At 39.8% G+C, this 14,663-nt stretch overlaps 1 protein-coding gene across 3 annotated transcripts in view; it reads right to left on the bottom strand.

The window, feature by feature from the left end:
* The window catches only part of PRDM6 (PR/SET domain 6), a 148,586-nt gene extending 134,697 nt beyond the window's left edge, over positions 1-13,889 (bottom strand). Inside the window, exons 1-2 of one of the 3 annotated variants that reach the window (XM_031939120.1) lie at positions 13,484-13,889; positions 10,988-11,597 (exon numbers count right to left, since the gene is read on the bottom strand). In XM_031939120.1, coding sequence (XP_031794980.1) covers positions 10,988-11,588 — 601 coding nt within the window. In that variant the 5' untranslated portion in view covers positions 11,589-11,597; positions 13,484-13,889. Of the gene's footprint in view, positions 1-10,987; positions 11,598-11,897; positions 12,281-12,357; positions 12,695-13,483 lie in introns of those variants that run through there. The other 2 variants (XM_031939114.1, XM_031939107.1) reach the window with 2 other exon arrangements.
* Positions 13,890-14,663: the final 774 nt, after the last annotated feature.

Below are 14,663 nucleotides of genomic sequence, written 5' to 3'. Positions count from 1 at the left end.
CTTCCTCCTTTCTCTATCTCTCTGTCTCTATCTCTCTTTGACTTTCCACAGTTGGAGATGGCAATAGCTGTTTCTGCCGACATTGCTTAATTGCACTTTTAAAGAAATTCAAAGATCTTTCCTCTAGAGTTAAGACTAGGAATCTCAGTAACTAGTATATAGTGAAATTGATCACTATGGGAACTAGATCTTTTAAGTTTTTCTTTGTTTGTTTCTTTCTTTAAAGCTTTGAAGCTGATTCCTCTTACAATCAAAAATATCCCCTTAAGGAGGGAGTGAGGGGAAGGCCCTGAAGAGCCCTATTTGACTGCGCAATAATCTTTTCTGCTGCCCAATAAAAGACCCTCAGTCTGGGGAAACAGTTCTGTCAAACAACTTGGTATTCAGAAATATAACTCCAAGAACTAAAAAGTGGTTGGTCTGCTTTTAGTTAGTCTTTCTGGCCCTTTAAGTTTGTTATCCGGGTCCTTGATGGCAGAAAAAAGTCACCCCTGTCAATTATGGGGTTATTGTAGGAGTATTATTATGCTTGTTAGTGAATCTTCGGCTTCATGTGAAATACTTGAACAGGGCATTTTTAAAGGAAGAAATGTAAACTCTTTAGGCTTACAGAAAACGTTGGGTTTCGAGTTGTTCTTGTTGTTTTAACTATTGAACTTTTTCTTCTTTGCTTCCCTCATCTCCGGAAACTAGATAGAGTAATGAAATATTCCAGGGCATTATACGAAGATGGAATACTTTCTTTCACCCGAAAAATAAAATTTAACTACTGTTGCTGTCGCCGCTGCGGCCACATACTCCTACCGGAGCCCTCCTGGCAGAGTGAAAAACATAGTCCATTCATGATATACAAATTATCTTTCTTTCAAAGGGATAGTGTGGGGCGGGGGGGAGGAGAAAGAGAGACAGACAGACAAAGACAGATAGACAGAAAAGGAGAGGGGGAGGGACAGAGACAGAGACAGAGACAGAGACAAAGAGACAGAGAGAGACGGGGGAGGGGGAGCGAAGAAGGGGGAAGAATTTCAGGCTGGAAAAGAAGCAGAGCGCACCAAAATCCTCATTCTGTTTGGGGCCCTTCCGATTCACTTCGCACCCGCCCCTCTCTACCGTAGTCCTGGAGGTTTTGCAAGCAACCTCTAGACCAGCCCAGTTGGGAGCAAGTAGGCACAGGGGGCTGGGGCCGCCTTGTCTCCTGCGAGAGCTCTGTGGTTATTAATGGGCTTCACGGAGACGTGTGGTCTGCTAGCCCCCTCCGCTTTCCGACCAGACACTGGAGAGTCCAGCCCCTGGGGCCAGCCAGCTCCAAGCCTGCCTCATCGTTTCTTTGGTTTTCCTGGAATACCTCTAAGTCAAGTCCTCCCACCTCTATCCATACCCTGGTGCCACCTTTCACTGAGGCAGGAGAAAGGCAAGGCTTCCAACCCAGACTGATACCATCGACAGACAAAATGCCATGAAACTTAAGCGCTGCTAACCCCAGAAGGTAACAAACTGAATTCGGGAGCTGCTCCAGAGCCCTGAGTCCCTGAATCAATATCTTTTATTTTAATTTTCCCACTTTTCAAGTCCCTAGGAGAACTTCTCTGATTTTGTAATCCTGTCTGCATAGCCTTCCCCAAGAAAGGTAAACTTGCACTCAACCAGTACAAATTATGGTCAGAGAAATTGAATGTCATCATCTTTTATCATCAGAGTTAAATGTATGAGCTTGGGTCAGTCCCACTCCTACTCTGAATTTCCTAATATGTAAAATGAAGTTTCCTAGTTTGTAAAATGAGGATAATAAAACTTTGTTTTATTTCCCAGAGTTGTATTAAAGATCAGATGAGTCATTCTAGCACTTTGTAAACCTTTAAGCATTATTTTATATACCAGCTCTTATTATTAAACCTTTATTGAAGGAGTCAGCTAGCACCCTTGGGCAGCTCTTGAGTTCTTAGCCATCTGTGCTAGGAGTTTGAAGCTACTACGGAGACTGAACAAGCACACAGGGCAGTTCACTTCATTCTGGGTCACTTTCCTTGGGAAGCAACAGCACTCAGGTTCTGATAAAATGCCCTAAATGTTCCTCACTAAGACTGAGATGATGCAACTATTACTGAAATTCAGAATAATTGAAGTCAAACTATCACCATTCCCCACACAACTTTTAACAAAATAAACCCTGGATGGTTTATATTGTTTTCAATGTTCTTGCAGCTGAATTCACATTGTAATTTATTTGCAAAAGAACTTCTGTTCTTACTCTTCCAGTCATTAAGTATGTGGAAAGGTGGGGGAGGGGTGGTAAATAAGAATTGTTTCAATTTTGTATTTCTATATCCAAGGTCTATCACAGTGGTTGGCACATAGTAGGTGCTTGATAAATGGATTAATCACTTTAAATTGTTTTAACAATTTTAGAAGGCTCCTGACTTACAGCTACTCAGCTAAAAAGTATGATGAGGTCCTTTTTCTGAGGACATTTTGAAGGAATAATTCATTAATTTTAAATAGAAATTTCTGTTTTTTTCAGGGTTTCTTCTCTTCTTTAAATAGAAATTAGGTTTACCTCATTGGGGCTATTTTATATGTCTCAGAGACATCTCAGCAGAAATATCTTCCTCTCAGTCAGTCATTCTCTGCATAAAATAGGTTGTGTGACTTTTTGGGGCCCAGATTTTACCAAAAGGCAAGTAGAAAATAAAATTTCTCCTACTATCTCATTGGTCCAGCCATATTTCATATTCTGGCTCAGATGATTGATGAAGAAAACTACAAATATACGTGATCACATTCAGAAGGAAGAGATGAGTGCTGTGTCCTTATTATAGGTAAATATGAAATCTAATAAATGAGGTAAAAAGTTTAGATTTCTATTTCCAAATCCAAGACTCAATAGAATGAAAATATTTCATCTGAATAACTATTTTGGGGGCTGTTGAAAAAACTGAAGTCTGGATTGGGTAACAGGGATCCTTTTGCCTCATTCCCACAATCTTATGTTTGGACAGATTAAAATAAAAATATGAATGGGAAAATAAATAGATAACATTAGTAAATTTTTTAAATGTCCAGAATCTGAAGATCTTTCAGCACCTTAGCAAAAAATAGCTAAAAAACAAATGACAATAAGCAAAGGCAATTTGCCCATGAAAATAAAAATAAATCACTCAGGGGAATTACTTAGATGACTTTCCCTTTCTGGTTCACTCAATAAGGCTATGTTGAAGGCAAGAATATTTAGTGTTCCCTCTTTAGACAGCCTGAATCACTGACAGTAGATATATTTGATACAGGAGACACATTTCTTTTTCACTTCCAACACAACCAGTATCACACTATTTTGTGGATTGTAGAATCATCAATCTAGACCTGAGAAAGACCTTAGGGACAATTTAGTCCAATGTCCTTATTTTTCAAGTTAAGAAACTGAGACCCAGGGAAGGTAAGTGGCTTGCTCACAGTCACAGAGATAGGAAGCTGGAGGTAGGGAAATGGTATTTGAATCCAGATCATTTGACTCCAGAACCAGTATCTTTCCTATTGTACTATATTGATACATAAAATAATTTCAAAAGCTATGTGCCTCAGCTACCAACCAAGAGACTTAACAGGATTTTAAATGCATGTAAAATTCATGGCAAAACACACACACACACACACACACACACACACCCAATATCTCCAAAAAGCAATCTGCAGAGAGAGATAGTGTATTTTATGGGGAAAAATATTAAATCATTATCTACCTGACCTTGAGAATCACTGAACTTCTTGAAGCTTTATCTTCTTCAACTATGAAACTGGCACAAAAAAATACTTATAATACCTATCTCATATGATTGATTTGGGTAAAATATTTTGTAAATCTTAAAATCCTAGAGAAATGTAGGTTATTATTATATCTCCAATATACTGTATTTCACAGCATCACCATGTGACTTATGATGGAAACAATAATAGGATTTTGCAGATGAGAAACTAAGCTCCTGAGAACTGGAAAGTGTCTGAATCAGTAAGACAACCACTTTTCACTTATTATATCTATAATATGATGTAATACTGTCATTTATTATATATGTATATATAGTGAGATACAAAACAGAGCTGTCCAGAAAGACATAAATCCAAAATCTGATTATGACACATACTGACTGTGTGATCCTAGACAAGTCACTTACCATTTCAGTGCTCTAGGCAACTCATTAAAGCTATAAATTACAAAGAAGTTGTTTATCTTCATTGATAGAGGGATACTCCTCATATAAGAATTACTTATAGCAGTGAAATCACAGTTCATAGCTCTATGTATATTAGGATTTGGAAAAGGGAGGGGGGAAACTTTGGCCAAATACTATTAAAACACATTAAGATACATTTTACTTTTTCAAATTATAAAATCTCTTAAGTTCTTGAAGGTATTTAAATATTATCTTTTACTTTATATTATTAAAGGAATTTGATGATATCTGATTTTTTAGATGAAACAGCTAATTATATATTTTGGGGGTGGGAATAGAATCTATGGAACCAAATGATGTATCCAAGTGTTTTCAAGCATACCATCTCTGAAAACCCATAGGAAAGCTTAGGGGGAAAGCCTTGTACACTTCTCCTATGAAAGCATGATATGCCAAAATAAATATATTCTCATTCAGGGAAATTATGACAGATAAAACAGTATCTCTGTAATTAAAGAGGTTGTAGACATAAAAACATTATCAATAAAATTTCCTTGACTTTGAAAGATAGACATTTTTATATATTCTTATGACACAGTAGCTTGAAAGCCACTTTAATCCAAAGATGTTTCTTTTGGTAGGAGTTCCTAAACATGAAGTTCATGGCCCTATTTCTGTCTAGAATATGTCCTTTTGTTTAATGATCTAGTGCAGAATGCCTCTCACAATATCTAGATCATTAATATGTGGGTTATAAAGAGCACCTCTGCCTATGCTCACCAAATCCAAATGTTCACAAAGACATATAAGAAAAGTGACCATGTTTTTGATTGTTTATTTGTTCGAATTTGGATTTCCTATCATCTCAGAAATTTTTTAAACTGTATTCATTACCAGGCTGACTGAAAATCTTACTATATTGTTAAAGGAAGATTCTCTTTATAAGAGGTAAACTTTTCTCCTTTGTAAGCTTCTTTGTTTCCACCATGACCTTCAATTTCCTTAACTTATTGTCACCCTTAGATGTTAAAGCAAGGTTAATTAATAAGCATTAATGGAAATGAATGAATGACAGGTCCCAAGAGAACAGGACAAAAAGCACCAGTCTGAGTGAAGACCTCAGCTTTGTTGGCTCCAAGCTATAGATCTTATGTGACCATTTAAGGTATTTTATCAGTAGCCCAGTAGCCCCTGTTTCAGGGGCCAGTCTCTGTAAGCCAGACCCAGCAGGGTCCAGGAGCCATCCAGTCTCACAGATCCTCTCCTAGACCTTAGATGTTCCTTCATAGATACCCAGCAAAAGCTGCAGGCATGCAGCCGAGTGGCAGCTACTGCTCTGTGCCAGGGAGAAACAAAGACAAACAGGCAGAAAGATAGAGAAACAGAGATAGAGTAAGAGAAACAGGAAGACTTCAGTGTCTCTACTAGGTGGATAAGGGGGCATAGGCTGTATGTGTGTGTACATTGTGTATTTGAGAATTGCACATGACATCTCTCTGTGTGTTTGCATATGTACTTAAAAGGGTGTTTATTGTCCACTTGAGTGGAGAAGGGAGGGGAAAAGGTCATTGGAGAGAAGTAATTTGCCCCTTGGGAGCACTGTATATTATAGTAGTCTTTCTCAATCTCTCTTTCTCACCAAATCTCACTGTCAGCCATCAATGCTTTCCCTTCCTCTCCATCACTTCACCTCTCCAGTTTCCTGGGGTAGTTGGGGGGGGGGAGGGTAAAGGAGAGAGACTGCTATCTTGCTATTAAATATTTTCTTTTGGACTTTTGGGTGCTGTGCTCCTTGTCCAAGTTTTCAGCTCCATCACAACTTTCATTCTCCCTAATTATCTTTCTCCCACTATCTTCCACCATGTCTGACATTTTCCTTTGAATAAGCACAGGTTCACTTCTATGAAGCTCAAATTAGAAATCAGACAACAGAACAGGTTATCTGGGAAATAATGAGGAGAGCTGTTTCTCTGAGAAGGAAAAATGCATACATGAGAGTAGTTCAAACAATCATTATTTCTCAAAGGGTCTTTTGGAAAGACTTTGAAAAACAATAAAACATAACCATACACTTGAAGATAAAAGGGAGTGGTCCCTCCTTCAGAATGGCTTTAGGATAGCAACCTCCCTCTGATTATGCATATATGTATGTGAATGTGTATATTTATGTATACATATATAATGGAAAAGTAGCAGAAGATTTGAGAGAGAGGAAATGTTGATTTTATTTGTCTTTGAATGACTATTAATAAATTAAATTTGAGTGAGAGTAGCCTGAGTTGAGAGAATATTGTGTGTAGATAAACCTTACTGCCCCCTGCCCCTAAGAGACCCCCATATACAATGTAGAGATGATGAATAGGAGCTGAGAGAGAAGATCGAAGCCGGGTCTGTGCTGGCTCTACTCTCTCCTACAAAACTATAGGGCAATTAATTGTGGCTTGTCCCCTCATCCTTCATCTCCTTGTGGCACATATCGATGGAGATTACTGCTGATGGACCATTTTATCACCTTAAATAAACAGTCACCACCTTTTCTAACCTCAACCTAATATATGGCTATATGTTCTGTTTAAGGCGCTGGATAACTAATGATATAAAATAGCTAAATCATATATGTTATCAGATCTTCTAAATATTCGCACGAGAAGAAAAGAAAAGAGAAAAGAAAAAAATAGAACAATAGCAAAAATCAAAACTCCAAATGCAAATGTCTGATAGTTGGGATCAGTCTCTAAAGCTAAACACACTGCTTTACCATTAATTGACTGGTATGCTGAGTTTATACAAGCTACTTGACTGGGTAACATTAGTTTTACCCAACAAATTTATTATGTAGCCGTTTATTCATCATGATTAATAGTTATCAGTACATCCATAATGAAAGCCTTTTTTTCCTCTAAAGGTAAAGGAATAAGCTACAAGGGGATAAGAAAATATTCACACCTTTTGTGGTCTTTTTACTCCTTTCCTGTCACCTGACAATTTGACAAATAGTGTTTGGTTTTGATTTTCTAACCTCTTCCTTGTCCCTCATATCTGCACACAATCTCCACAATCACTCCCACATACACCCAGTGACTCAACTTTGCTGAAAGTCCATGTTCTTCAGAGTCAGTAGTGGGGAGAGTATAGGATTGAAAACAAGTTTTTAAAAATCTCTTTAAAATAACAAAGGTATCTGTGCTTAAGTCACATGACAATTCCTAATTTCTTTTAAAAACAAAGCAAAATATCAAATTATGAAGTAGCTAATTTTTCCAGTTTAGGTACCAATAATGGAAAATCCATTTCAAAGAGATATTAAATTTTCTTTTTATGGTACTGATAGACAAAAAAAAAATCAGCAAAAAAAAGTTATTTTGAAGTCACTAACTGAGAGTCACTAACTGAGTGACTAACTGAGACACTAACAAGAGAAATAATGTAGAATTCAGGTTCTATTTATTTACAATACACATTTATTTTAAAATTTAAACAAAAGGGAAGTTTTGCAGGAATTACAACAGTTATGAGTCAGCAACAGTCTCATTTAATAGAGACAACATAAAACCTTTACTTTAAAATACATAAGCCTAAATGAATTATAAAAATGTTATTAAATAACAGTGAGTGGAAAAGTGATGAACTGATATATGATTTATGCACTCAACTAGTAAAGAAACAACCATTATAAAAGGAGTTAGACAACATAGAAAATGGTTGGGATCTGTTGGTTGGATAGAACCAGTTTTCAAATGTTTTGTGTACATATAACAAACTTCTCATTTGTCACCTGATATCAAACCTCAAAACTAACGTGTTAATCTGTGCTATGGGAAACTATCAATACTTGTTAATATAATTAATACAATTCAGAGAAGTTTTTTTAATGTGTATGTTCTTTTATATAAGGGGTAAAAAATTACTGCTTTTTTAAAAAAACGATAATAGAAATGAAACAATAAAGTGAAGTCTTCATTTTGTTAAAAATGGAGATATAACATAACAACAGAACAAAAGAAAATCTATATATAAAAATGTTATCCTTCACTCTACATCCCCAGCCCATCTCTTCACAACCCAAACATAGGCATCCTTCTAAAAGCTTCCCTAAGTATCCACGTGTTGCCTCTTCTTGCAAATCGGATTTTCAATTAGCAGACACACCAATGCCGATAACCCCTTCCAAGAAAGTACAGAAATAAAAAACAAAACAAAAACATTTGGCAGTCTTTGATTTTCTGAGTTTCTTTAGACTCTCCTATTTAAAAACAATCACTTCTCACTTCATCAATGTAAAACACATTCCACTGTTTGAAATAACCACCTCACGCAGCTCAAGGAAGATCCTGAACCCGAACTTGGAAATCATGCCTCCCAAGTCACAGGGCTATTCTAGACAGCTTGCCATTTTCTTTCTCAATTGTCTTTTAATTAGCAAACTATCTGATGTGTTGTTTGTTCTAATAAAATGGTACTTTTTCCATTTATCTTCTAGATCCTGCTTCCACCCTCCCCTTTGCATTTAACAAGGGATCCCTTTAAGATTTATTAAGTCCTTACCATACTTTTAGCACAACCAAAGTAAAATTAGCACAAGTACAGATGTATTTTTTAAAATGATTATTTTCTTTGGCTTCAAGGAGACGATATCTGGGCAATAAATGTTCAATATGTTCAATATCAATAGATGAATGAAGAATCTAAGACCCTACAACATTTCCTTTTCTGGTGACTAGGTTCCTCTTAGTGAAAATGTATTAAGTTGCTCCTGAATTGTCCATCAATAAAAGTGTATAAGTACCCTGTGGCAAACACATTCTGAGGGTTCAGTTATCAAGCTCCAATGTTCTTCATAAAATCCTATGGCAATTTTCTGAGGAGACAAACTACAGGCTCTGCGAAGTACTTAGCAGAGCCCGATTATTATTTCATTCCACTTGCTCAGCAGAAATTCTTTTTCTGAAGCACTGTTTAATCTTTCAAAGGTTTATCTGACAGATTTTTAGAACGACTTTGAAAAGTATACAATTTCCTTAATGAGTTTGTCCGTGACTATAAGTTGTATTTTTGAATTCATTTAAGAGGATGCTATTTACGAGGCTGGATTTTCTGCACCCTTAAATTTAAGAGCCTTCAAATATAGAACAAAATTGGAAAGGGATTTTTGCTTGTTTGTTTGCCTTATTTGTTTTGTTTTATCTTTTAAAACTTCTCGAAGAAGCAAGTCAAGAAAGGGGAAAATATATCTATTTGTTGACTTTTTAGGTTTCGGTGTTTATATCTATCTATCTATCTCTCTCTATATATATATCCATCACATATTTTCCCCACTTTTCCCCCAGCTACAGTCATAAATTTGCACTGATCAATATAATCAAATTTATGTACCCTAACACTAGTCTGATTCACATATTACAATGGAAATTATGAGTTTGTTGACTCTTCAATCATTTGTTAATGAATGTTTTATATCAAATTAAAAAGTTTCAGGTAAGAACGTGCTTCAAGAAATAACAGCTTACAAAATATAATAGAAAGAGGGCTGGGAATATGGTATTAAAACTTTTCTTATATAGTACAGAGGGAAATGAAATAGTAATTGCAGGAATGTTGATTTTAGAAATCTCATATTGCTTTCAATTTGAGAACCTCTTAACCTATTCTTAATATTATGTCCAGAGGTCACTGAAAGTATATTTAACACTTGTAAAATCTATAAACAAAAGGTGTAACTTATCATAACTTCTGAAGACAACAAAAAGAAACTGATGTAAGTCAATATCCATTTTTGGTCATCACTCAAAATTTTTCTCTAAAATCTCAAAATACTTTTTTAAATTTTAATTGTTTGTCCAGGAATCATTGATAAATTGGTTCTGACGGTTAATTTGATATATGACATATGTGCCCGAGAGGTAAGGAAATGCTTTTTATATTAAATTCCAATGTCCTACGTTTCGCCACACAGTAATAATAAAATAATAAACTTTCAGGTATTATTGACGCTAACAAGGTCTGCAAGACTACCGAGATGAAGGCAGGAAGGGGGCAGACCCGAGCCCTACTCGAAGAAATGAAAACTTTGGGGTTGCCTGTCTCATCTGAGAAGTAGATATTTTTCTTCTCTCTCTTCTTTTTTAATGATGAAATTCAAAGTAATCCCCTGCCCGTTGCGTTGGCCACAGTTTAATCTAAGAGACAAAAACAGTTCTCAGAAATGTCTAAAAAAAATGAAGTTGCTTTTCTCCCACTGCTATCTCAAAGCCCCCAAAAGAAGCTTCCGAACCACTAACACCAAGGAATTTGCAAAGAAGGTCCGAATTTCCCTCTTTCCCAAGAGATTAGAAGGGTCATTAAGCAACCACCGCACTCTCATACACACTCTCCGTCCTCAACTCCTCACTAGCTCAAGGATTCAAAGATTATGAATCCTCCTGCTCGGGTGCAAATGACAAGTCTTTCTCCCTTTGTTGTTCTCCCACCCTATTCCAACTCTTACGTCCTAACTCCTATGTATTCGTCCCTGCAAAGTCCTGGAAGCTGAGTTTTTGGCTGTCCCAAATATCTTTACTCTATCTATTCTAGAAATGATAGTCGCTTTGGGTTGTAAGTGAAGGTAAAGGAAACCATGGGAGACTTCTCCGTCCACCATCACTACCCTCTGCCCGTGCCAGAAAACTTTTACAATAGCATGACCAAGAAACCAGGGAATTGGGGGAGCCAGACATTTCCCATTCTCTCCTCCCAGGCCGTTTTTGCCCAGCGCACCCTGCACAGACCGAACTAAGCCCTACAAGAGTGGGAGAAGGGGAGGGATTAGAGAGGGCGCTACATACGGTTATTGGGGTCGCTGGTGTGTTGGTTGAGGGGTATGATCTCCATGCGCTGCTGTCCATACAGGTAATAGTCCAGCTCCTCTGCTGTGCAGCGGAATCGAGTGATTCCCCTGTCGCAGGCGGCGGCCCCGCTGCTACACTTAGAGCCGGAGCCCGAGCAGGAGCCGACACACAGGTCCTTGCCCTGCAGAGCTCCCGAGGGCAGCACCTCGGAGCTGGAGAGCGGCGCGAAGACCGGGAGCTGGGCCACTGGCAGAGCGGCCAGTCCGGCCAGGGAGGCTGCAGTGGCCGCAGAAGCGGCGGCGCAGGACGAAGAGGCAGAGGCTGCGGTTGAGGTGGTCGAAGAAGCCGGAGTGGAGGAGGCGGAGGAGGCCGAAGAGGACAAGGAGGCAGGGCGCGGGCGGAAGCTGTCGGCCACGGTCTCAATGCGCTCGGGCGCCGGAGGCGGCAGGGGCAACGGCGGCGGCTGGCCCAAGACGCCGCCGCCGCCGCCGCCGCCCTTAAGCGGGGCGCTCTGCGGGAAGAGTTGCTGCCAGTGCTGCAAGTAGGCTGGGTCCACTTTTAGGAAGGACGAACCTCCAGGGTCTCTGGGCTTGAGCATGTCGGATGCCTGAAGTTGGGGGAAGAGGGGCGGGGAAGGGAAGAAAAGAGTGAGCCGAGTTTAGGAAAAGCAGTCAGACTGGGAAAAGGATGGCCAAAGCAGACGCTGGGGAGGAGAGGAGGAGGAAGGAGAAGGAAGAGAGAGAGCTAGCTAAGTGCGGGTCCCAGCCCACTCCTGCCAGGTCCCAGAAGGAAGGATTGAGTTTCGAAGTGCTCAAAGAGAGGAGTCAAGGCTTCCAGAGTTCTGGGGACAATCTACAACTATCTCAACAGTTCCAGAAACCTCCCTTCCCCATCCCCTCACCCCTACCAGTCTCATTGCCAACTCCGAAGCCGTAGAAAGTTTGCTTCCAAATAGCAAAGCGAAGAGGGAAACGTAATTGCTTAATTGGTGAGGTTCTTCTGAACATCTTTGCCCTCCCCCAAAACTCTTTCCTAGGCAGAACCGTTCCCTCTCTCCTCACTCTATACCCTGCATCCCTCGACCCAGAGGAAGAAAGCTGCGTTTCAGGAACTCTTCACTCTCACCAGTCTGCCCACTAAAGAGCGAGCCTTCAATCAGGTTCTATGAGTATCAGAGCCACCGGAACTTAGCAACTTAGGACCACTCAACACCCAGTGCAGGAAAAAGGGAGTCTCTTTCCCACTCCCGTTATTCTCCCATCACCTCCCCACCCCACGCGGCCCCCCGCCCCCTATCCTCTGCGCTCTTTTCCCAAGGGGCGTCGATTCCAGAATTTCGGTTTATACACCCCTCCCCCACCCCTTACCTGGGAACTGAGGGGTGCTGGACTTGGAGTGGAAAGCTGGAGGAAGACGACGAGTGTGTGTGCGTTCGTGTGTGTGTGTGTGTGTGTGTGGGCGTGTGGTTACATGCCCTAGAGCAATATCTGAAGATCGCAAGTCTCTAGAGGAAAGAAGCGGAATGTGAGGGTGATCAAAGGGTAAAGGATCCTCGAAGCCAGCGGAGAGAGCAGTCGGAACTCTGAGCTGTAGGTGGCTGGGACAGATCCCGGCAGCCCTGACCGGTCGTGGGGCTGCGCTTGGCAGCCACGTCCCGGCTCTTCTGCTTTGCTCTCTGGCAGCCTCCCTGCTGAACACGTGGGTTTTACGACAGCACAAAATACAAGTGTGTGTGTGTGTGTGTGTGTGTGTGTATGTGTGTGCGCGCGCGCGTGTGCGTGTTTTAGTAGAAATCGAGATAGAAAGACGCAGACTGAAAGAGGCACAAACAGCCTATAGAGACAGACTCAGAGAAGAAGGCAGCCAGACGGACGGACCAGGAACGAAGAAAGAGTCCAGAGAGGAGATTCTAACTCCACAGGATCCAGATGCTAGTCTGATGATTTCTCCCTTAAATCACGTCTGACACCTCCAATTTTCACTTTATTTGTTTATTATTGGCATCTAGACTTCTGTTGGTCTTTCGTTTTTTCTCTAATTTTTCGGGTGCCTTTTATTCCTTTATCTTGAAACAAAAGGAAGTTAAGAAACGAAAAAGGAATCTTCACATGCCTATGTTTCCATCCTGGGAGCTATGAACACAAGACTCTGAGGATTTCCTGGGAACTTGTATTTTCCCTATTGCCCTTCAACGCTTTCCCTGAAGTGTTAGAACTAACTTGATGTCTTGTCTCCCATACATATTCTCCAAAAGAGAAATCCTCTCGGGAGAAAATTCTATTGGATGGAAGGAGTGGCGATGGTGCTTGAGAGAAATATTTAATAAGTAGATGCAGTTTTGAGTTCAGGGTTTAGAAGTCGGGGACTCGGTGTCTTCTACAGGAATTCTGGAACTTACACATAATGTGAACTTCCTCTCTGCAAAGCTTTCTTTAACTGCAAAAGTTATCACAAACTTACTCCCCTTTATATCTCTGAATATGTCTGTCTCACCTTTGTCTTGCATTCTTCTTATGGTTTTCTCTCCTCTGGATCTCCTCTCTCCTCCTTCAAGCATTTCTTCCTTCTTCTTGAGTTGTTTGGATTCGCATTTTGGTAGCACAACAACTGTGCCTTTACACTTATGATTCCATTTACCGTCTGTTCTCTCTGACTTCTGGAGAGTCCACTTCCAGAGGGGCCAGGAGGAAGCAGTAATACCTGCTGTTTACAATCTGCCCCATTGGAGCAAAGACCTCTTTCCAGAACTCAAATTTCAAAAATCTACTCAGACGCACTAGGATGCCTTCAGATTGAAAACATGTTTTATGCTGGAGCTTCTCACTCCACCATTCTGTCCCTCCCCTTCTTTTGGACTACCAAGATTTGGAATATGGGGGTGTCTTCGAAGAGCACCAAGCTTTCCTCCTGTTTACTCATTACATAGAGCAGATAAGAAAACTGGTTATGCAATGTTTATCTTAAAAAAAAAAAAAAAACCACAGCAACACAACTATTTGGAATCTTATGAGTCCTTTCATTTCTCACTTTCTGTTCCCTTTTCTACCTTTTCATTCATTCTAATAAAAGCCTGGGAAAAGTTGTTGTTTAGATTTTGTCTGTGTCTAATGCAGGACATTTTAACACAAATTTGAACAGAGCTCCTCTAAAAATGTTTTGACTGGCGTCATTTTGACAAGGTCATTCGTCAAGCGCTGTGTAGATTGATAACACCTAAGCTAAAGACAAACAACACTAGGAGAAAAAAAAGCCAACACGATTTTATGGACTGTGAAACTAACCATACAATCTAAGCTGTCTTTGATCAGCTTCATTGTGTCAGATAGAATGAATTTTCAGCCATTTTCTCAATTAATCTACTCTTAGAAGTTGTGAAATGTACAGGAGAAGACGCAAAGTCTCCTTTTTCATATTTTCTCTGTCCAGTGCTGAGAAACAAGCGGAAGGTTTGCTTCCAAGCAAGAGAAGAACGTCGTACTCTCTCTGGGGTTTTAATTTGAATTCTCACGTTGTCATTGTAATATCATCAATTCCTCTCCAGCGTTCCCCCCGATCATTGTAGCCTTTCCAGCTCCCACTCTAAACAAGTTCTCTTGCCTTTCTACCCCACATCTTCCCACGATTCTCCAAAGCTTGCTTTTCCCTCTACCAATTTATTTATTACCTTTCAAGA

The sequence above is a fragment of the Sarcophilus harrisii genome, chromosome 1 (genome assembly GCF_902635505.1).
Source record: "Sarcophilus harrisii chromosome 1, mSarHar1.11, whole genome shotgun sequence".
NCBI classification, from domain to species: domain Eukaryota; kingdom Metazoa; phylum Chordata; class Mammalia; order Dasyuromorphia; family Dasyuridae; genus Sarcophilus; species Sarcophilus harrisii.
Note: the sequence above shows the minus strand (reverse complement) of the source record. Positions and strands in the feature narration are given on the sequence as shown.